Raw genomic sequence first — 23684 nt, 5'->3', positions numbered from 1 at the left:
CTCTTAGTGTTTCTCAGAGCCCTCCCTATGATTCTGATGCTCACCAAAAAGCACTCATTACATTCTCCTCTCAACTTCTATGCACGCTTGAAAATGTAAAAAAATAAAATAAAAAGGAAGAAAGAATGCAGGCCATAGCCCTGGGTTGACTTCATGAGTCAGAATGGCCAGCCCATCTCGAGACCAGTCTGATGCTTCAGAGGTGGGTGCCTGACTTGGGAAGTTTTGGAAGCTCCTTGGGTTGCAGTTGTGTCACCTGAAAGGAGAGCACAGTGTTTCAAGAAGGTGGGTCTTTGCTCCACTAGTGACTGCTGGTATCAATTCAAGCCATGACCTGTATTTTTTTTTTGGACAGGCAGAGTTAGACAGTGAGAGAGAGAGACAGGGAGAGAGGTCTTCCTTTATAGTTGGTTCACCCCATAATGGCTGCTGCGGCTGGAGGCGGAGGATTAGCCTAATGAGCCGCGGCGCCAGCCCATGACCTGTATTTTTTAAAAAAATTAAAATTAAAAAATTTTCAAATACACACAAAAGCAGCAAAAATAATATTGTGAACACCCCCTGACCCTCACCCATCTTCAATCATCACCAACACTTTGCTCATCTTGTTCTGTCTGTCCTCCTGCCTGGAATATTTGAAAACAAATCCCAGGCACTAAACCCTTAGCATGCATCTCTAACTTTAATAGATGGTTTTCAAAAATATATGGATGGCCTGCGGCACACCGGATTCTAGTCCTGGTCGGGGCGCCGGATTCTGTCCCGGTTGCCCCTCTTCCAGGCCAGCTCTCTGCTGTGGCCCGGGAGTGCAGTAGAGGATGGCCCAAGTGCTTGGGCCCTGCACTCCATGGGAGACCAGGAGAAGTACCTGGCTCCTGCCATCGGATCAGCGCGGTGCACCGGCCTCGGCGGCCATTGGAGGGTGAACCAACGGCAAAGGAAGACCTTTCTCTCTGTCTCTCTCTCACTGTCCACTCTGCCTGTCAAAAAAAAAAAAAAAATATATATATATATATATGGATGTCTTCAATTTCATTTCTCCTTTAAATTTTAATCATTCATTGCTACCATCTAATACCTAATCCATATTCAAAGCTCGCCAATGGATCTGCGTTGTTTTTAATGAATAAATTTGAGAATCATAGAATAGGAAATTTGAGTGCCTTTCCTATAATAATAGTAAGTCTTTTGGGGGGACTTGTTTCTCTTGTATATAGGAAGGATTATCCAAAAGTTCATGAAAAATGCATTTTGCAAAACCTGTGCATGGCTTTTGAAAAATGTTTGCACCAAAATAAACTTACCTTTTAATTCCATTTTGCACAGAATTTTTTTGCAGTCCCCTCGTATGCTTGATACAAAATGTCTTTTTCTGATCAAAAGTGTAATCTCTCTGATGCCCATGGGACCTGCACCTTCTTCCCTAGGCTTCCTCGAGCAAGGCTTGATGGTCAGCGATGCCGACAGGCTGTGGAAACACTACACGAAGACCTGGCACTTCAAGCTGGATGTGCTGTCCCTGGTGCCCACAGACCTGGCTTACCTAAAACTGGGCGTGAACTACCCAGAACTGAGGTTCAATCGCCTTCTGAAAATCTCCCGGCTCTTCGAATTCTTTGACCGCACCGAGACGAGGACCAACTACCCCAACATGTTCAGGATTGGGAACCTGGTCTTGTACATCCTCATCATCATCCACTGGAACGCATGCATCTACTTTGCCATCTCCAAGTTCATAGGTTTCGGGACAGACTCCTGGGTCTACCCAAACATCTCCAAGCCAGAGTACGGGCGTCTCTCCAGGAAGTACATTTACAGCCTCTACTGGTCCACCCTGACCCTGACCACCATCGGGGAGACCCCACCCCCTGTGAAGGACGAGGAGTATCTCTTCGTGGTCGTCGACTTCCTGGTGGGAGTGCTGATTTTCGCCACCATCGTGGGCAACGTGGGCTCCATGATCTCCAACATGAACGCCTCGCGGGCAGAGTTCCAGGCCAAGATCGACTCCATCAAACAGTACATGCAGTTCCGCAAGGTGACCAAGGACTTGGAGACGCGCGTGATCCGGTGGTTTGACTACCTGTGGGCCAACAGGAAGACGGTGGATGAGAAGGAGGTGCTCAAGAACCTCCCAGACAAGCTGAAGGCCGAGATCGCCATCAACGTGCACCTGGACACCCTGAGGAAGGTGCGCATCTTCCAGGACTGCGAGGCGGGGCTGCTGGTGGAGCTGGTGCTGAAGCTGCGGCCCACCGTGTTCAGCCCCGGCGACTACATCTGCAAGAAGGGGGACATTGGGAAGGAGATGTACATCATCAAGGAGGGCAAGCTGGCCGTGGTGGCCGACGACGGCGTCACCCAGTTCGTGGTTCTCAGTGACGGCAGCTACTTTGGGGAGATCAGCATCTTGAACATCAAGGGGAGCAAGTCCGGGAACCGCAGGACGGCCAACATCAGAAGCATCGGCTACTCCGACCTGTTCTGCCTCTCCAAGGATGACCTCATGGAGGCCCTCACCGAGTACCCGGAGGCCAAGAAGGCCCTGGAGGAGAAGGGGCGGCAGATCCTGATGAAAGACAACCTGATCGACGAGGACGTGGCCAAGGCCGGGGCGGACCCCAAGGACATCGAGGAGAAGGTGGAGCACCTGGAGTCCTCCCTGGACACCCTGCAGACCAGGTTTGCACGGCTGCTGGCTGAGTACACCGCCGCCCAGATGAAGGTGAAGCAGCGTCTAAGCCAGCTGGAGAGGCAGGTGAAGACCCACGGCGGCGGCCATCCGTGGGACGCCGAGGCTCCTGGGGATGCAGACACAGAGGACAAAGCACAGTGAGGGCCAGCATTGTGGCGCAGCGGGTTAAGCCGCCACTTGTGACCTGGCAACCCATGTATGAGTGCTGCTCCGCCTCCCCTCCAGCTCCCTCCTAACGCACCTGGGAAGGCGGTGGAAGACGCCCCAAGGGACCATCGCATGGAGGACCCAGGTGCAGTTCCTGGCTTCAGCCTTGGTTGGTGTGGCCGCTTGGGGAGTGAACCTGTAGATGGAAGAAGATATCTCTTTCTTTCTCCCTCTTTCTCTGTCTCTGCCTTTCAAATATATATATAAATCTTAACACACACACACACACATACACATATACACATGCACACACACTGTATACGCGCACACACACACAGGATCTTGGTATCTTGTCCTGCTGCACATCCCAGCTGCCAGTGTGCCGTTCTGTGGCTGCAGCTGCACAGCACAGGCCATGGCCAGGAGTACATTCCAGTACCTTCTACTCACCCTTCACAAACGGTGTGGCCATAAGACAGAGCCTCAGTTTCCTAGCCCTAATGAAAGGCCGGGCTGTGGCAGGGCCCCGGGAATACTGCCTGAGGCAGGGCTCTGTGGGCTGTGGAGTATCCCCAATCCCAGTCTATGCAAGTAGGCAGGCAGGTTATTTTTTATGGAATTCACCAGGAGTGATTTTAGGCTTTTGAAACCCAATTTTCTTATAAATAAAAGATTATTTAGTCACCTTCTCCCTCCCCAACATCATTTTGCTAACATCTGACTGTGGAGCTACAGTAGGAAGCGGTAAGTACAATGTAGCAACTCAAATCAACCTCACACAACAGTTTGGGGGCATACCAGTATGCATGGACTCCACTGGGTTTTTTTGTTTTTGTTTTTTTGTTTGTTTGTTTGTTTGTATCAAAATCAACTTCTCTTTAATTCCATGTTTCCATGGACATTCGAAAGCTCCCTTGTATCTCCGAGTCCGGTTTCTCCTGGTGTGTTCTTCAGAACCCCGGAAGCCCGGGCCCTCAGAGGGGAACCTCTGAGGTCCCTCCACATCTGTGAAGCGGACCTGGAGCCCTGCCATTCTGCCCCCTTGGAGCCAGAATCTGCTTCCTAGAAGAGCGTTAGGGGAAGAGACACCTGCTCCTTCCCTCTTGCCAAAGGGGCGCAAGGACACTGTCTACCTTCCCGCTTGGGTCAGGGCCCCGAGGTGCGCCAGGCCTCACCCCAAGTGGAGAGCTGTGTCCAGGCAGAGCTCTGAAGTCGGAGACTTGAATGCTGTCTGAGGCCCACGTCGGCCACAGCTGGGGCCATTTCTAAGACGAGGCCTGGACGCCAGGTGTTTGCCAACGTCCCTTCACCCCTGTAGAAGAAGCCCCAGGCTCCCTTGGAATTTCATCCCAAGGCAAAGCTCTTAGCTAGGTGAACACTTGCAGAATGCAAAAAGCAGCTGTGTTTTAATCCAGTCAATAGGATTCCATTAAAATTGTATAATAGAGGTATAAGCCTGGGTTTTATGGTTGCAAACTGTGACCTTGTTCCATCCTCTACTTAGGTACATGTTGCAAATTAGGCACAGATGAGAATTTCCCACACTCCTTTTCTCTTTTTATCTTCATCTCTCTCTCTCTGCCTGCTGTCTTTCCTCCCCTGCTCTCCCTGCCCCACTCCTCATTCTTCTTTTTTCTCATGAAACAAATTCCCTATGGACTTTGACGAGTTGAAGGCCCCAAGGTCTGATGTTACACTGCGTATGCTACACGACTGAGCCCTGCTGTAGTTCCTGCAAAAGGTGCCGCATATGCCATGATGTATTTTGCATTTATATGGGTCTCTTCTTGTGTATAGTGTGGGCCGTTGACTATTTAATGTTTTGGATGGATTAAAAGATCTGTTAAAGGTTATAGATTCAGATGCATATCATCAGCAAAATGTAACTAGCAATGTTCCTTCAAAATGCATCTCTTTGAAAAGCCTTAACTATTCATTATACCTGCATTTTTGTTTGCACAGGAAAAAATAAAGGCCTGGATTAAGAAATATGACTCTTGCTTGAGCTTTTGTCCTAAGGGAAGATTCAGTCCCAGGATGTATATCTAGGGTAGTGCGGGGAGACACCAGCCAGAAGCAGGTGAGACAATGCACATTTAAGGATTCCCAAAACACTCGTGGAAGGGCCACCACTGTGGCTCAGTGGGTTAAGCCACCACTTGTGACACTGGCATTCCATATGCGAGTACTGGTTTGCCAGTCATGTGGGAGATCCGGATGGAGCTCCTGGCTCCTGGCTTTAGCCTGGCCAAGCCCTGGCTGTTGCAGCCCATCCCACTCCGTCTGTCTGCCTCTCAAATAAGTAAATATTTTAAAAATTGCAATGACGTGAACAAGGAATTATTATATATTCGGCATAGCATTGTAATAGCAAAAAATTGTTTTTAAAATAATTGCTAGTACTTCAGAAAGACTTACCTATATATGAAGTGGAAAAGCATATATAATATTCCAATTTTGAAATGTTATATACATAGAGAAAAGACTGAAAAAGTATAGTTTCTAAATCTCTAAAGACTCTTTTTTGCTTTCTTTTTGTGACTTTTTAATTTTTCTAAGGAATGTTTATTTTTTGAGGGGGGATGTGGCACTGTGCTGTAGTAGACTAAGCCTCCACCTGCAGCATTGACATCCCAATGGAGCAGCGGATCCCAGCTTCTCCATTTCCAATCCAGCTCTCTGCTATGGCCTGGAAAGGCAGTGGAAGCTGGCCCAAGTGCTTGGGCCCCTTCACCCATGTGGGAGACCCAGATGAAGCTCCCGGCTCCTGGCTTCCAGTCGGCCCAGCTCTGACTGATGCAGCCATTTGGGGAGTAAACCAGCAAATGGAAGACCTTGCTTTCTGTCTGTAACTCTGTCTCTCAAATAAAACAAATAAAAAATCTTTAAAAATATGTATTTTTTAAAAAGATTTATTTATTTGAAAGGTGGAACTACAGAGAGGGAGAGGCAGCGGCAGAAAGAGATCTTCCATCCGCTGGTTTACTCCCCAAAAGACACAGTGGCCAGGGCTAGGCTGAGCCAAAGCCAGGAACCAGTCTCCCGCGTAGGTGCAGGGGCCCAAGCACTTGGGGCATCTTCAGCTGCTTTCCCAGGCCATTATCAGGGAGCTGGATGGGAAGTGGAGCAGCCAGGACTTGAATCAGTGCCCACAGGGGTGTTGACACTGCAGGCAGTGGCTTAACACCACAGCACCAGCCCCTATGTAATACATTTATGATAGAAACTTCATGGATATTTTTTAGGAATCTAGAAAGATGGTACCAGAGGCAGTGTAGATTTTTTGTTTCATTTTTGTATCTCTCCAAATGCTCCCATAAAAACACAGCAAGTAGCAAAGCAAAGTTAAAGATGCATGGGCAACATCTGAGACCCCTGAGAACAGAACTCCCAGCTCGCCAACAGGTGATTGGAAACAGGTGACTGAAAACCATGGCGGCTGGAACGGAGGGGGGCTGGCAGGCTCCACTTCGTAGATGAGAGCAAGGTGACAGTGATGCACAAGGCTGATGTGCTAGGATCCTCCAGGCACTGTCAACTCTAGATGTGAGCAGAATGCAGCTTCCTTCTTTTGATGAATGTCTATCCGGGTCCTTTGCACATTTTAAATTGAGTTTGTTTACTCTTGAATTGAATTCCTTATGTAGCTCGAATATGAATACCATATCAACTTGGGGTTTGCAAAGAGTTTCTTCCATTCTGTAGGTTGTCTCTTCCCTCTGGCTGTTTCTTGGGCTGTGCAGAAGCTTTTTAGTTTAATTCCATTTTTTTCTATTTGTGCTTTCGTTGCCTGTGCTTTTGCTTTCACATCCAAACAATGATTCTCCAGACCGGTGTCGTGAGAATTTTCTCCTGGACTAAAAGACGCTTCCTTCGAAGCACGGTTAACCTCTGCACAGAGCTCAGGAGAGCTGAGATGAAAGAGGGAGCAGTGGAGGGGGTCTCTGACAGCACTTGCCATTCGTGCTTGTCCTCCGTGTAGAGCCCTCCTCTCCTTTCTAGTGAGATCCTTTTTCGTCATTGATAAAAAGGAATCTCACATAAAACAGACAGCAGTAGTCTGTCAGCCAAACTTTATAGAAAGTAAACCTTGAGTTTATGTAATGTGAAGATAGCATTTTGATCCATAGTATTTCTAAATTAATTTTGGAAAATGCCCGTAGAGCCCACCCAGTCACTACTCAGAATGAGGCCCCTTTACCCACAGCATCAGCATGACTTGGGACCATGTTAGAGAAATGCAGAATCTTAGGCCCACCTCAGACTTATTTAATGTGCATTTTAAAATTAATTACTATATTAATCAATACACTTATTTATTTGAGTGACAGGGGGAATGAGAGAGAGAGAAAGAGAAAGAGAAGCTCTCACCCACTGGTTCATTCCTCAAATGCCCAACTCTAAGCCAGGAGCTGGGAACTCTATCTGGTCTCCCACACTGGTGCAGAGACCCAGGTACTTAAACCATCACCTGCTGCCTCCCAGGGTGCACGTTAGCAGGAAGCTAGAGTCACGAGTCATGGTCATGAACTGAACCCAGTACTCTGACGTGGGACATGGGTGTCTTAACTGCTGGGCTGAAGGCTTGATCCCAGAATCTGAATTTGACAAGACCCCAGGGATTGGGTTGTACATTAATGTTCTGTCTGCAAGTATGTTGTCTGACTGTTTCCAAGTTAACACCTAGAGCAATGGGGTGGTGCATGTAAAACGTTATTTGGATGATTAAAATGTAACAGGATAATAACAGCCTTGTTGTCAACCATCCCAGTGTAGAAACAGCATCTGGGGGCATTCCTACCAGCCTTCGTGATGGCTCACCCGAGGGTGGTGTTGTCATGACTCAAAGGCGTAGGCCCTGTGATCGAGTCGTGATGTGAACTTGGACTTATATGCCTGGTGTGGGTACCACCGTCAGCCTCTTCTGAAGCTAGAAGTGTAACTTCTCACCTGTGATGCTGTCAGAAGCCACTCTGGAAAAATTCTTCCAGCCACCAGATGTGTAAAATTGTAAGCAGTTCTCATCAACACCCAGTTAGATGGAATATATGTCATGAATGTCCTTGGTAATGTAATCAGTACATTTTTAAGTACATTATAATTCTTGTCTTTTGATGAGAATCACCTGATGTTAATCAGAACTCCTGTGTGTTTTGTGGGGTGAGCATTCAATGCAGCAATGAAGCCTCCCCTTAGGATACTCACATCCCATATTGGTACCTGGTTCAAGTCCCGGCTCCTCTTCCAACTCCAGCTTCCTGTCAATTCACACTCTGGGAGACTTCCCCAAATGTAACAGCAATCCTAAATATTTACAAAAGTTTACCAATAATAAGGTTATCAAGCTAAAGGAAACCTTCTAAGCTATCAATCATAATAATAGAACACAAATACACACACACAATTTGGGGTCATCTATTCAAGAAGCACAAAATTGCCTTTCTGTTTTGCTTTCAAAAATTATAGGGAGGTGAGCATTTGGCACAGCTGTTAAGAGACTTCTTAGGATGCCCCCATTCCATACTGGAGTGTTTGGGTTTGAGTCTTGGTTCTATTTCCCATTCTCTATTTCTGCTAAGGCACACCTTGGGAGGTAGCAGATAATGACTCAAATACTTGGGTTCCTGCCACCCATTTGGGAGGCCTGGATTGAATTTCAGGATCCTAGCTTTAGCCTAGCCCAGCCCTGGTTGTTGCAAGCATCTGAGGAGTCAACCAGCAGATGGGAGATCTCTTTGGTTCTTTCTGCCTCTGAAGCAAATAAAAATTTTAGAAATTGTATGGATTGTTGCAATATGAAGAAATTGATCTGAGTAGGCAGCCAGAAAATGTAGCATATCCACCAGTTGAGTAGTAAAACAGTAATAAAATACCAATAAAATATTGTTGGGGATTTTCTAATATTTATGATTTTAAATTTGTATTACATTGTGATTTTTCTCATTCTAACTACTTTTGTTGATGGTTTTGCTTTGGCATTAACAAACAACCCTCCAAGTGTGTAACCCTTGGGCTCCCCAAATCCTGCACCCTGCCTTAGTACCGTACCCTTCCATGCTTTCTAACCTTGAGTTTGTTGTAATGGGAAGATGTGCACTTAAATCCTTAGGCCAGGTGTCTAGAAACTGAAACTAAGTGACAGGCAGACATCAGACATCTGTGCTAAGATAGCTCCGTTAATGTGGTGCTTTCAAAGGCTCGTGCAGATGAGAAGTTAAACTTCAAAATCTGAACATTACAATCCACCATGTTTCTAAATCATGAGGTTAGTGGTTAGAAATCAGAGAAACGAACAGTGAAACCACGCCCTGGCTGACTACCAAGAATGTAAACGAGAACAAACAAGCTGGAGAATTTCCTTAATCAGCAACTCACAACGAGAACTCATGTTCTGAGCCCCAAGAGGCCAGAGATATCTGGGTGAAATGGGAGTGCCTGGACCCAGGAATGTGGTGCCGCTGGCTGGGATTTTATCGGACTTCTGTTTAGATTACAGGGCTCCCTGCCATCCCGTTCCCTGAAATATGATGATCATTATAGAAAAGAGGGCTTTGAAGATGTTCCAGGCCCTCACACTCTGCCTGGATCAGGTGAGCAGATGAATTAGAGAGTGGCTTGGCCACCCTCGTCCACAGGTACCACTGCCCTAGGAGAGTGAGCAGAGAGTGGCCTTCCCAAAAGTCTGTTCAGGGTGTACTCAGAACCATCTCCCCGTGGGACATCCGTGTGAGTGGCTCCAGCACTTGGCTCTGAAATTGGGAAGAACACTCTTTGCCCATGTACAGGAAGAAGCAAAGGCCTCCATTGTTTTCATTTTTCTTCCATACACATTGTAAGGTTTGCTGCTCATTACTACCACTCTGCTGCAGGCAGACATCACTCATTAACTCATTAATGTAAATGAGCCTGACTAAGATGATGCTGGCTGCTGTCACTGGGTGGCGTGACTCAATAGTTTCTTCCTCTGTTCCACTGCAGTACGGGGGCTCCCAGCTGGCAGGGATCCAGGTATTACATTATTGTTGTTGTTGTTAGAGAGGTAGAGTTACAAAGAGAGGGAGAGACAGAGAGAAAGGTCTTCCATCCACTGATTCACTCCCCAAATAGCTGCAAAGGCCAGAGCTGAGCCTATCTGAAGCCAGGAGCCAGGAGTTTCTTCTAGGTCTCCCACGCAGGTGCAGGGGTCCAAGCACTTGGGCCATCTTCTACTGCTTTCCCAGGCCATAGCAGAGAGCTGGATTGGAAAAGGAGCAGCCGGGATTTGAACCAACGCCCATATGGGATGCCAGCGCCGCAGGTGGAGTCTTAGCCCACTACACCACAGTGCCGGCCCCCAGGCAATACTTTTTAGCTTTTTCCCTCCTCCGGTCTCGGAGCTATGCAGGCAGCCAGCAGATGGAGCAGGGAGGAGGAGAGGCATCTTAGCTTCATCACCACCTTGATCTAGGAGAGACGCACGCACATCACCTCCGAGGGAAAACCTGTCGTGTACAGGCAAGGAGAGCACAGGAGGAGAGTGGAAATTGTGATCCTTGACAAGGTCATTGCATCCCAGTGACAGCCCTGCACTCGAAAGGACATACAGTCTCTAAATAGACATCAAGTTGTCCAAGCCGGCGAAAATTAGCTGGAAAAGCCCTACCAATTCACACAGGTCAGAGCTTCCTTCCATATGTTCACACTGGCTCTCTCATTTCAGGCCAATTCATATGCATAGAATTTAGAGGCAGTCCTGGTTTTCGCTGACTAAACATAATGGGGAAACAGTTACCCCTTATGTAAGTGCTGGGTAAGGGGAAGACCAAGTGTAATCAAAAGTGCACTGGGCAGTGGCTGACGCTGTGGCACAGCGAGGTAAGCTGCTGCTTGCCATGCCAGCATCCCATTCAGGCACAGATTCAATTCCCGGCTGCTCCACTTCTGATCCAGCTCCCTGCTAATGTGCCAGGGAAAGCAGCAGAAGGTGGCCAAAGTACGTGGGTTCTGCCACCCATGAGGGAGACCCAGAAGAAGTTCCAGGTGCTTGGCTTCATCCTGGCCCAGCTCCAGCCGTTAAACCACTTGGGGAGTGAACCAGCAGATGGAAGATATCTCTTTCTGCCTCTCCTTCTCCCTCTTCTCTCTGTCACTCTGCCTTTCAAGTAAATTTTTAAATCTTTTAAAAAATTACTCCAGGTACTCTCTTGAGTTGCCCTCTGCATACAGTCTAGAACTGTCAGGTCCAGCACAGCTAGTATTCCCTTCAGTGGGCCCGATCATTTGCCCTTTAGCTGGGAAGCAAAGGAAGAAGTTAGCTTGCTTTCGTAGCCATGTGTTGTCACTCTAGCTGTGCACTGCCCAAAAGGGACCCCTTTGAAAGGATTTCCTGCACATTCTTGCCATCGTGGACTTTTTGGTGTTTATTATGACAGTTTTCCAGCAGATGGCAATAAAAGGTCTTGTTCCTACGTGGTCAGTAAAAGTACAGTAGTGCCACCTTGTCCTTGGTTTAGCTTTTCACAATTTAGCTTTCCTAATTCCAAAAATATTAAATGGAAAATTCTAGAAATAGCCAATTCATAACTGTGAAGTTATGTGCAATTCTGAGCTGCCTGGTGAACTCTTACACTCTTCCTCTCCATCTAACAGAGCACGTAATGGCCATTTTGTCCAGCGTATCCACCCTGTGTACACTACCCGCCCATTAGTCACTTAGTAGCCAGCTCAGCTACATCAGATCAACCGGCAGGGTATCACAGTGCTGGTGTTCAACTAACTCTCTGATGCTACATCATAGTGCCTGGGTCATCATGTAGCCATTGTATCAACTGGCATCACCACAAGAAAGGTCTGTACAGTACAGCAAGATATTTGGCCAGACGGACCTCATCCACATACTTTTATTACAGTATGTTGTTATTATTTTATATTATCACAGAAGAGATGCGCTCAACTCCTGCTGTGTCTGCGTTAAACTGTACAATGGGCTTGTCTGCATAGGAAGAGACGTGGCCTGTACGGAGGTTGGTACTGCCGGCAGTTTCAGGCATCTGCTGCGGGTCTTGCAATGTATCCTCCGTGGAGAAGGGGGTACTATGACAGCTCTCCACTGTCAGGGGCAGGTGGAGGCGTACCTGGACAGGGCTGCTGCCTGCCATTCCCTTCCCGGGGACAGCAGGGACACAGACTGTTAATCAGAAGTGCTTCTTTGACTGCCGCCAGACTAGTGCACCATTGCAGCTCCCTGGCAACAGAAATGTACTGGCTTTGTTCTGGGTCCTTTAATGTCTATGTAACCTTGCCAGTTTCTGTTGCCAGTGGAGAAGGTAGCTTCTCAAAATTAAAATTCCTTTTATTTACTTTTTAAAAACGTTTGTGTTTATTTGAAAAGCAGTTACAGAGATGGAAGGAGATACAGAGAGTACTTCCGTCTGCTGATTCACTCCCCAAGGGGCCATGGGCCCAGTGCTCATTGAGATCCGGCATCACAGGCAACAGTTTAAGCTGCTACATCACAGCCAGCCCCTAAAATTACTTTTTAAACTCCTTAACTGAGTAGCCGTTTAGCCTACTGGTTATATACCTATGTCCTACAACAAAGTGCCTAGGTTCAGTTCCTGGCCCCAGCTCGTGATTCCTGCTTCCTACCAGTGCAGACCCTGGGAGGCAGCAGGTAACGGCTCAAATAATTGCGTCCTTACCACCCATGTGGGAGATCTGGGCTGGGTTCCTGGCTCCTTCCTCCTGGCTTCAGCCCCAACCTGAGGCCATTGTGGTATGTGGGGAATGAAGCAGCAATGAGCAGTCTCTCTCTCTTCCTCTTAAATAATGTTTTAAAGACTTATTTTATTTATTTGAAAGGGAGAGTTATACACACAGAGAGAGATGGAGAGATACAGAGATCTTCCATCCTCTGATTCACTCCCCAAATAGCTGCAAAGACTGGGACTGGGCCAGACTGAAGCCAGGAACCAGGAGCTTCTTCTAGGTCTCCCATTCCTACAGAGGCCTCAAGGGCCATCCTCTGCTGCTTTCCCAGGCACATTAGCAAGGGACTGGATCAGAAATAGAACAGATGGGACTCAAACTGGTGCCCATAGGGGATGTCAACATTGCAGGCAGTGGCTTAACCTGTTATGTCACAACACTGGCTCCTCAAATAATTTTTAAAAGAATGTTTATATCCTTAGGAGTTCCAATGTCACAAGAAAAACTGGCAAACACAATGAGCTTGTCCATGGAAAAGAAGATAATGGGACACATAAGCATTAAAAGCATCAAGGAGTTTGGTCTTCAACAAAAGCAAAGTGTACATCTACTTCATAACAAATTAATGTATCTTAGTGATCTTGAGTTCCTAACTGTGGCTGAGAATTCAAATTTTCTATTTCATGTTGGATAACTGGCTTTATATAATTTTAGGGAATGACTTTATGTTTGTTATCATTGTTCATGTTGAGAAATAAATAACATTAACTTTTAAAATGACGTTTGCACTGGTGCTAGGGTGCTGAGTGTCAGTGTGGTGAGCTGCTCACAAGCTCAGATGCTCTTGGGATCTCTTCCCCTTCAGCAGTGCGACCCTGGGCAGGACCCCTTTCCCCTACACTGTCCTATTACAACCAGCCCTCTGTATCTGCACGTTCCACACCTGTGCTTTCAACCAACCATGAATCCAAAATATCTGAAAAAAAAAGTTGTGTTTGTACTGAATATGTATCGGCTTCTTTTTCTTATTATTCCCTCATTTCCACAGTATGATAATTCTTCACATAGTCGTAGGCATTACAAGCAATCAGAAGGTGATTAAAGCATAGAGGGGCATGTGTGTGGGTTATATGTAAACACACCACTACATACATAAGGAGCTTGGGCTTCTGTGGGTTTGGAATCTGAGAGGGGTCCTGGAACCACTATTCATTGGACGCTGGGGGACAGTTGTAGTTTCCTCATTCCTCCACTCCAGCTTGATCCCAGACTCTGACAGGTGGATTTGCAGAAGTTAAATGAGCACATGGTGCTGTGTTTTTGGGTGTTTTGTGGGCAATGGTACTGTGTTCAGGGCTCTGGGGCCACTTCGCTGGTTTGGTTTTGCTACCAACAGCATGGCATCAGCCCACTGCATCTCTCTTGTCCCTGGGGCAAGGCCAGGGACATTAAGTCAGCCTGTCCCTAAGGCTCCTCCAGTTCGGCCCATCTCTGATCCCACCAGAAGAAAGGGGGCCATGGTCCCTAGCCCCCAACTAACTTTGCCCAGGCACTTGAAATGGGCCCAGGGTGCCCCAGGAACATCCAGAACATGTTCCCGAGCGGAGAAAACAGAACCTATAAGTGACTGGTCCTAAGTGTAAGTGGGTTTGGTGGCAGATGTTTGGGGCGGGGCCTCCCCTCCCCCCCACCAAATGCCATCAGCATCTGCAGTCACCTTGACAACCCAGCACCCCTCCACACATCCTGGTGTTCCCCCCACTCCCCCGGACTGGCTGAAAATCACAAAGAGCCACATGTATTCTAGTTTCAGAAATGAATTTGACTTTTAAAAACCCATTTATTGGAGGGAAAATTCTATTCACCTCTGTGTTTTAAGTTAGACATGTATTGAGCAAATTGAGCTTTGTTTTTATAATTCATTTTTGTTTTCTACAAGCCATTCAATATGTCAAGTCAAATGCTCTTAGAATAAATATAATTTTCAAGGTGGGCATTTGGCTTATAATAAAGATGCCCATGTCCTCTATCAGAGTCCCTGGGTTTCTTTCCTGATTCCAGCTTCCTGCCAATGCAGACCCTTGGGAGGCAGCAGTGATGGCTCAAATAGTTGGGTTCCTGCCACCCGCATGAGGGACCTGGATTAAATTCTCAGCTCCTGGGCCCACTTTTGGCCACTGCAGGTGTTTGGGGAATGAACCAGCAGATGGAAGTGCGCTCTATTTCTCTCTCTCTCTCTCTCTCTCTCCCCTTTCATCTCTCTGCCTCTTGATCAATGATTTACAATATATGAATACATCAAAACATACACTGTAAATATGTACACATTTTATTTGTCAGCTGCTCCTTAATATAAAAATTCTAAAAAATATGTAGTCTCCCTAGAAACTTTATCTCTGTAACTGTTTCTGAAGGAAAAAAACACAGCCTTGACTCTTCACGACTTTGCATACTTTGGGGGAATTGCATTCATAGGGTTTATTTTTGTTTGGGGCAGTGACAAAGAAGGGGTTACAACCAACGGTTTCCTCTCTTCCCCAAGAGCTACAGAAAATGCCTGTGGGAGTCTGCAGAGTTCAATTTTGCAAGGAATTCAGAAATCTATTCAATGCATCGCCTGACTGCGACCTAGGGATTTGCTTGTTCCTGTTCGTTCCCTGGTGAGTCATTCACATTTTTAGTTTGTTCTTTGGACTCAGAAATACACGTCAGTGTGTCCCCAGCAATCATGGAAGGGGTAGCCATCCCACCATGCCTTGGCCACCTCTCCCACGTCCTCTCCATCTCACAAGAGTGCAGTAGCACCATCCCACACCAGGATTCACCACCCACCCTACAATCCATTTCTAGACTACTTTTAGCTCAATCCTTCGGGGAGCTGCATGCTACACACCAGTGGCTGCTCACGTGTGCTGCTGCATTGCCCTGGGCTTCCGGCCTTCTGCCTCCTCATCTCCCATCCTCTGGGCATGGAGATGCAGAGATGGTTGAGATAACTTACAGATAAACACCCTTGCGTCAGGCTGCCAGCGTCACTCCCTCCTTCACTTCATTCTGCTTCCTACATTGCAAGTGGCCTGAGACACATTAAGAGGCAAGCAAAGGCTGAGCACCCTATTTCAGGGCTTATCTTGCTTCTCGGATCTTTCTAAAAAATGCGTGTTTTATTTACTGCCATCTGTTGGAAAGGCAGAGCGATGAAGAGACAGGGAGAGAGACCTTCATCTACAGTTCACTCTCCAAATGCCTGCGATAGCCAGGGATGGGCCAGGCTGAAGCCAGGAGCCCAGAGCTCCATCAGGGTCTCCCATGGAGGTGGCAGAGGCCCAAGCACTGAGCCATCATGTGCTGCCTCCCAGGATGCATTAGCAGGAAGCTGGATTGTAAGCCGAGGAGCTGAGACTCAAACCAGCACTCCAATATGGGAGGCAAGTGTCCCAAGTGTGAAGGAGCCCACTATGCCGCAATGCCCACCCCCTCCCGCCCTTGAAGTTGGTGATGCTCCTCCTGTGCTATGAACCATCCATAGGTGTTTGTCCCTCCCTGCCTCTCAGTGTGTCTCCCCCCCCCCCCAAGAGTTAGGTAGAGGGAGCTCTCTGCAGTGTCCTGGGGCTGGCCAGGCCAAAGCGTGGAGCTGCAAACTCCATCCAGATCTCCCACATGGGTAGCAGCAGGGACCTAGCTACCTGAGCCACCCCTTGCCCTCTCCCAGGGTCTGGAGTGAGGTGCTCCAGCATGGGATGCAAGCATCTGAACCAGCACCTCGCCCAGGGATGACCTCTGAGGATGGTCACAACACCATCTCCTCTCTCTCCTCTCGCTGATGCTGGGGCTCCGTCTGCCTCACGGCAACCATTACAGCTGGGCTGACCATGCAACCAGGCCTGGCCAGAGAAGCGGCACGGGTGTCCACATGTGCCTGTCCCACAGTCCCCTCATTTCAGTGACCATTCAGCCCTTGCATTGAAAAGTCTGGATCTCCAATCCATGGCAGAAGCCCACGAGTCCCTGATAGCAGTGAGAAGCAAACCTTCCCTTCTATAAAACCAGTGGCATGTGGTGTGTGTTTGTAGCTTTGTTTAACATCTGCTTTGATTTTTTTTCCCCAGGGAGCTAATACTTGAAGTTGTTTTCAGAAGCCGGTAATGAATAATGTTTACTACTTCGATTGTGGCAATGGTATTGTTGTGGGGCGCACTGATTAAAACACAGCGAGACTTTGAGGTCCAATCAGGAGTCTTTCTTTGTCAGCTGTCGACTGCCCGTCTCACAGAACAAGTCTGGATAAGACAGCAGTGAGTTGCAGTAGTTGGGGGGGGGGGGGTGTTAAAGGCATAACCACATTCTGTTATCAGCAATTAATCGCCCGGGCATGGTGAGCAAGCCAGAAGCAGTTAGCCAATCAGCAAACAACACCTATTCCCGCCTGGCATCAGTGGCTGGCACCAGGTGTCCAGCATCTGATGCCCTCTGGTACCAAATGTTAACTTAATATTCAATCAACACAACCCACACACTTTTACTTTACTATTACTCTCTTGAGATTTTAAATTTTTAGAACACCCAACCTTGTCACAGTACCAGGCATATGGTGTGTCCAAACTCATCAAATTGTATAATTTACATATATGCAGTTTTTTATATTTCAATTGTGCCACAATAGAGCTATTAAAAAATCTCATTTAAAGCCGGCGCCGTGGCTCAATAGGCTAATCCTCCACCTTGCGGCGCCGGCACACCGGGTTCTAGTCCCGGTCGGGGCGCCGGATTCTGTCCCGGTTGCCCCTCTTCCAGGCCAGCTCTCTGCTATGGCCAGGGAGTGCAGTGGAGGATGGCCCAGGTGCTTGGGCCCTGCACCCCATGGGAGACCAGGAAAAAGCACCTGGATCCTGGCTCCTGCCATCGGATCAGCGCGGTGCGCCGGCTGCAGCAGCGGCCATTGGAGGGTGAACCAACGGCAAAAGGAAGACCTTTCTCACTCTGTCTCTCTCTCTCACTGTCCACTCTGCCTGTCAAAAAAAAAAAAAAAAATCTCATTTAACATGGGAAGAAGCATCCGCGGCTAAGCGCAGGATATATTTTTACAGATGCCATTCCCCAGCCTGCCTCCTGGCTGCAGGGCTCCTGCTGGCACAGCCCTTGTGCCCAGCCCCCTCCCCCCCACCAGCTGCTCTGGTCATCACTATCTCTAAGGCCTGGAATTCAGAGGCCCAGAGTCCTCACCACCTGTGGGGTGGCCTCACAGGAGCGCAGGTGGAGGAGAGAAGTGGGGAGGAGGGATGGGTAGAAGGGCTGTAGCTACACCTGTTTGAGCAGGGTTACTGAGGCTGAGTAAGAGAAAGTCACTCCCCCCAGAAAATACAGCTTTGAAGCCAGGCAAGAATTCCGGAAGGCAGGTGTTTAACCGTCAGGCTAGCCTATGCCAAAAGGAATTGAGTCAAGTTAACAAATTCCAGCAGAATGCGTCCAACTGCTTTCCTTGAAAATGTATTATAATGCCATGGGAACCAATTCTTGTTTCAAATTGTAGGTTACAGAATGTGATTGATTCATGAAGTCACCCTCACAACAAATTTTAAGGGACTGTAATAGAAAATGACAGACGGCATTGGCACCATTCTTGGAAGTGTTACTCCGAAAAAATTCTGTTTGTTATTTTGTTGAGCACATGCACGTGTGTGAGATATAAACTGCATCTCTTGCTAAAGACTGCAGTTTGCAGAGCCTGAAAGAACCTCGGGAATTAGTGTTTGTGATGGCAATGGCATTTCTTAAAATGACACATTTGTGGGTAACCTGTGATTCCCAACAGGCCAGCTAGGAGAAACACCCCCACTGTTCTTTGATTCCCAAAGCATGAGGCTGCTCTGTCTACCCTGTCTGGAAGGGCACTAGAGCCTGCATGCTCCGTAGTGGCCAGATCTGCTCCAGGGTTCCTGTACTGGTGGCCACAGCACACCGGGATCACTCCCACGGAATCGCAATATCAGAAACACGAGCCGTACCTTCCAAACAGCCCATCCCAAAAGCTTCCCATAGGCGGCCCTCCTTGTGCCCAAGAATACTTCGTCTCTCCAAGAGCCAGCCACTCCTCCACAATCAGGGAATCTGCTCTCCGCTCTCTGCTCTCCTCTCACCTCTCCTTGAGACTGGACTTTCCCTTTTGGTCAGATGAAAGAATGCAATATGACACCCTTTCAAAGCAAAGCAGTGAACAAGGAAGGAAATAAATTTGCAGTGAGCAAGCAAATTTGGCATTTGTGTGCTATCTGCAGCACTTTTTCTCAGATTTTTTTTTTAATATTTTATTTATTTGAGAGGCAGAGTTACAGACAGAGAGAGGAGAGGCAGAGAGAAAGGTCTTCCATCCCCTGGTTCACACCCCCAAATGGCCGCAATGGCTGGAGCTGCGCTGATCCGAAGCCAGGAGCCAGGAGCTTCTTCCATGTCTCCCACATGGGTGCAGCAGCCTAAGGCCTTGGGCCATTTTCCACTGCCTTCCCAGGCCATAAGCAGAGAACTAGATCGGAAGAGGAGCAGCTAGGACACAAACCGGCATCCATATGGGATGCCAGTGCCACAGGCAGAGGCTTAGCCTACTATGCCACAACACTGGCCCCTGTTTCTCAGATCTTAATGTGTTTGTGAATCACCTGAGGATCTTGACAATGCAGACTATGACTCTGTAGGTCTCATGGGGGGACTTACATTCTACAATTTTGTCAGATTCCCCAGTGCAGCTAATACTGCTGATTCACAGAACACACAGAGCAGCCACGGGTCTGTCTAGCATGGAGTGGGCACTCAAAAATATTTTCCAAATTGAATTGAATTCAGTTCAAAGGCAGATGAATTTGGGTTTTATGCCAGGACTCATGAGCAAGAACAAGTTACACAGGTGATGAAATCAGTTCAACCAGTGGTTCACAACGCTGTACCTAAAGCTCACCCAGGAAACTTTCATTAAATTCTAATGCCCGGGCCTCTACTTTCAGAGATGCTAATTTATTTAGTCTGAAGTGGGGCCTGGGTGATCATAATTTTTAAAAGCTCTCCAGGTGATCCTAATATGTGGCCAGCCTGGCAAACCACCAAATTCAGGTCAGCTGTGCCATTGCCTGCTGCATGCCAGGCACGGTGCCCCGAGTGGAGCACTGGGAGTGCAGAAGGCTGGAGACCAGGTCCTTGCCTTCAGGGAACTAACTAGGAAAAAGGTGCACAGGTGACTGTACTGCGACGTGTGTGAGAGTGCATCTGCATGGACAGTTTGGGGAATACAAGTACGGAAGGAACCGTTCAGACTAGGGGGAGTGGGAAGGAAGAACAATGATGACCGAAAGTTGAGAAACTTAAGAAGTCTGGGTTCACCAGGCACATCTGGGAAGTGGTTGCTCCAAATCAGTGCCCCTCCTTCCATTATTAGCCATGCAGATATATTTAAACTTTGGATCAGTTTTTTGCCAATTTCTGCAAAGAACCCAGCTGGGATTTTAAAATTTTTATTTTTTTTTTCATTTCATTGGAAAAGCAAAGAGAGAAACAGATGAAGAGAGATCTTCCATCTGTTGGTTCCCTCCTGCCTGCAACAGCTGGCCTGGGCCAGAGAGCCAAGTGCTTTGGGCTTTCGCCTCCAGCTGGGATTTTTAAAAGCTGATACAAAACATTTGTACTTGTGTGATGTTTTGATACATATCTGCCTTGTATAATGTTCAAATTAGGGTAAACATGGCTATCTCCTTAAACGTTTGTCATTTCTTCAAGGTGAAAACATTCAATTTCCTTTACTCTAGTGGCTTTTTCTATCTGAGATTTTGAGAGCAATTGTTCTGAATTTTAGTTAAAACTTATGGGATGTTCATACCAATTTAAAATACAATCTTCTGATCCATTAACGCAGGGTGTCTTTTCGTTTACTTAGGTCTTCTTTATTTTCTTTCAACAATGTTTGGGATATTCAGGGTACAAGTACTGGACTTCTTTATTTTATACATATATATTTAAAGATTTATTTATTTATTTGAAAGGCAGAGTTTGCAGAAACACACACACACACACACACACATATACACAGTTCTCTCTACTGGTTCACTCCCCAAATGGCCACAACTGCAGGACATAGGCCAATCTGAAGCCAGGAGTTTCTTCTGTGTATCCCACATGAGTGCAGGGGCCCAGGTACCTGCACCATCTTCCACTGCTTTCCCAGGCACATCAGCAGGAAAGCTGGATCAGAAGTAGAGCAGTCGGAACTTGAACTGGCACCTGCAGCTTTACCCACTGCTCCACGGATCCAGCCCCTTCTTAAACATACTTCTAAGTAATTTATTCTTTTTGATGCTATTATAATTTTTTCTTATCTTAAAGGCAGAAAAACAGAGAAAGAAAGAGATCTTTCATCCATTGATTCATTCCCCAAATAACTGCAGGAGCTGGGGCTGGGTGAGGCCGCAGTTAAGAGCCCAGGACTCAATCTGTGTCTCCCACCTGGGTGATAGAGATCCAGGTACCAGTTGCCTCCCAGGGTGTACAGCAGCAGGAAACTAATAGGAGGTGGGCAGAGCTGGAACTTGACCCCAGGCACTCAGGAAGTGGGAGTCCCAACCAGTAGCTTAACCACTGCACTGAATGTCCTGATACTGTTTCACGTGGTGGTATTTTCCTAAGTGCGTGTCTAGAATGTTGGTAGCTAGTGTGCAGAAATACCAAAATTTCTACGAAATATCAATTTGGTATTCTGCATCTGCACTGAATTGGCTAATTAGTGCTATTTTTTTTCTGTATACAAGTTACGTATATAAAAATCGATCTAAACAATCATATCTCATACATATATGTCTGTACATATAAAATCATGTCATTTGCAAATAGTTAGCTTTACTCTTCCTTTCAAGTCTGGAGGCCTTTATTTATTTATTTATTCATTCATTTATGTATTTTCTCACCTACTTGCTCTAGCTAGAAACTGCAGTACAATGTTGCATGCAAATGGCAAGAAGGGTATTCTTGTATTATTCCTGGGCTTAGGGATAAAGTAATCAGCCCTTTATCATATAGCATAATGCTAGCTGTGAGTTTTGTCATTGGTTTGTTTGTGGAATACCTGTTGGATGTTGAATTTTGTAAAATAAATTTTTTGCATTAAATTAGATAATTTTACAGAGCCTTAAACTTTTTGATTGAAGAGGCAGAGAGAAAGAGGGAGAGAGAATGCCCTTCCACCTGCTGGTTGACTCCCTAGGTGCCCACAACGGCTGGGGCTGGGCCAAGCCAATGTCCCGAGCCAGGCACTTCATCTAGGGATCCCAGGTGAGTAGTGGAGACCAAACCACTTGAGCTATCACCTGCTGCCTTCCAGGGTGTGCATTAGCAAGAAGCTAGAACTGGGAGCAGTCAAGACCCAAACCCAGGTCCACTGACATGGGGTGCAGATGTCTCAACTAACATCTTACTTACTAGCCTAAGCATTCAGCCCTTCATATGGGCTGCTTTTTAAATCTTTTTTTATCAGTATGGTATATTGCATTAATGGATATCAGAGTGCCTGGGTTTGAGTCCCAGTTCCGCTTCACTTCCAATTTCATTTTCCTGCCATTGCATAACCTGGGAGGCAGGAGGCAGGCAGCTGTTACCCAATTCCTGGGCTCTCTGAGGGATTACAGATGAAGGTTCTTGTGGGCTGAAGTTTTTTTTTTTTTTTTATCTTTTATTTAATGAATATAAATTTCCAAAGTACGACTCATGGGTTACAATGGCTTTCCCCCCCATACCGTCCCTCCCACCCACAACCCTCCCCTTTCCCACTCCCTCTCCCCTTCCATTCACATCAAGATTCATTTTCGATTATCTTAATATACAGAAGATCAGCTTAGTATACCTTAAGTAAGGATTTCAACAGTTTGTTCCCACACAGAAACATAAAGTGAAAAGTAATAGATGATTTTTTTTTTAAATCATGATGAAATCAGATCAGACCTATTGTCATGTTTAATCCCAGTGAGAGTCAAGTTGGGAATTGATAATTTCTTTTTTTTTTGTGGGCTGAAGTTGTGATGAGAGATGTGTGTCCAGCGTGTGTCCAGGTTCCTTGTTGGGTGGTGGTGCTCATGGCCAGGTGGGCTTGCAGTTAGTCTAGGGGCTGCACACAGGTGTTACTTTCTGCCCGGGACCTCGAAGTCCCCAGAAAGACACTCTCCTAGACAGTACTGCCCATCAAGCTGTTATCTATTGGAGAAACAAGCGACCTCATGAGTCCCACTGTGGAGGGCTGCCCAAGAGTGAGCTACTCTGTTTCCCACAGTCCATCACTACTCGTGGCTGTTATCATTCCCAGACACACCAGCCATCCTTGGTGGATAGTAACCAGATTTTTTTTTAAATGGACACGATAATTCATATCATTTTTTCCAAATTTTTGATTCAGTACTCCCAGGCATAATCCTTGCTTCTCAGGCACAAAGAGATGGAAAAGCCTCCTCTGTACCTCATCATGGGCACTATGCATCAGTTCTAGTATTAGGTGTGAGGATACCAAGTACCATATCTAGCTAGCATCTCTCCTTTGGAATGGGGCCCTCTCTAGAGGTGTAGTCATGACAGAGTCATGTGACAATCACTATCAGGCAGTCACGCATAAGAATCCTTGCTTTTAACCTCTTAGTTTTACTAATTTTGTTTAGGGTTGATGCCAGAAACTCCGTCTTTTTTAATTTTTAATTTATTTTTATTTTTATTTTTTATTTTTTGACAGGCAGAGTGGACAGTGAGAGAGAGAGACAGAGAGAAAGGTCTTCCTTTGCCGTTGGTTCACCCTCCAATGGCCGCGGCCGGCACACCGCACTGATCCAAAGGCAGGAGCCACGTACTTCTCCTGGTCTCCCATGGGGTGCAGGGCCCAAGCACTTGGGCCATCCTCCACTGTACTCCCTGGCCACAGCAGAGAGCTGGCCTGGAAGAGGGGCAACCGGGACAGAATCCGGCGCCCTGACCAGGACTAGAACCCGGTATGCTGGCGCCACAAGGTGGAGGATTAGCCTAGTGAGCCGCGGCGCCGGCAGAAACTCCGTCTTGATTTTTTCTTGCCTCCTGGGATAATGGTCCTTTTCTGAACATACCACTGATCAATCATCCTGTAGTTAGGTTCTGTTTGTCCCTCTTG

At 47.0% G+C, this 23684-nt stretch overlaps 1 protein-coding gene across 1 annotated transcript in view; it reads left to right on the top strand.

The window, feature by feature from the left end:
• Positions 1 to 4831, top strand: part of CNGA3 (cyclic nucleotide gated channel subunit alpha 3) — a 42113-nt gene extending 37282 nt beyond the window's left edge. Inside the window, exon 7 of the mRNA XM_089326025.1 lies at positions 1428 to 4831. Within this exon, the coding sequence (XP_089182151.1) occupies positions 1428 to 2836 (1409 nt within the window). The 3' untranslated portion in view covers positions 2837 to 4831. The remainder of the gene's footprint in view (positions 1 to 1427) is intronic.
• Positions 4832 to 23684: the final 18853 nt, after the last annotated feature.

This window comes from Oryctolagus cuniculus, chromosome 2 (assembly GCF_051225735.1).
Source record: "Oryctolagus cuniculus isolate XC-2025 breed Fujian yellow rabbit chromosome 2, ASM5122573v1, whole genome shotgun sequence".
In the NCBI taxonomy this organism is placed as follows: domain Eukaryota; kingdom Metazoa; phylum Chordata; class Mammalia; order Lagomorpha; family Leporidae; genus Oryctolagus; species Oryctolagus cuniculus.
Note: the sequence above shows the minus strand (reverse complement) of the source record. Positions and strands in the feature narration are given on the sequence as shown.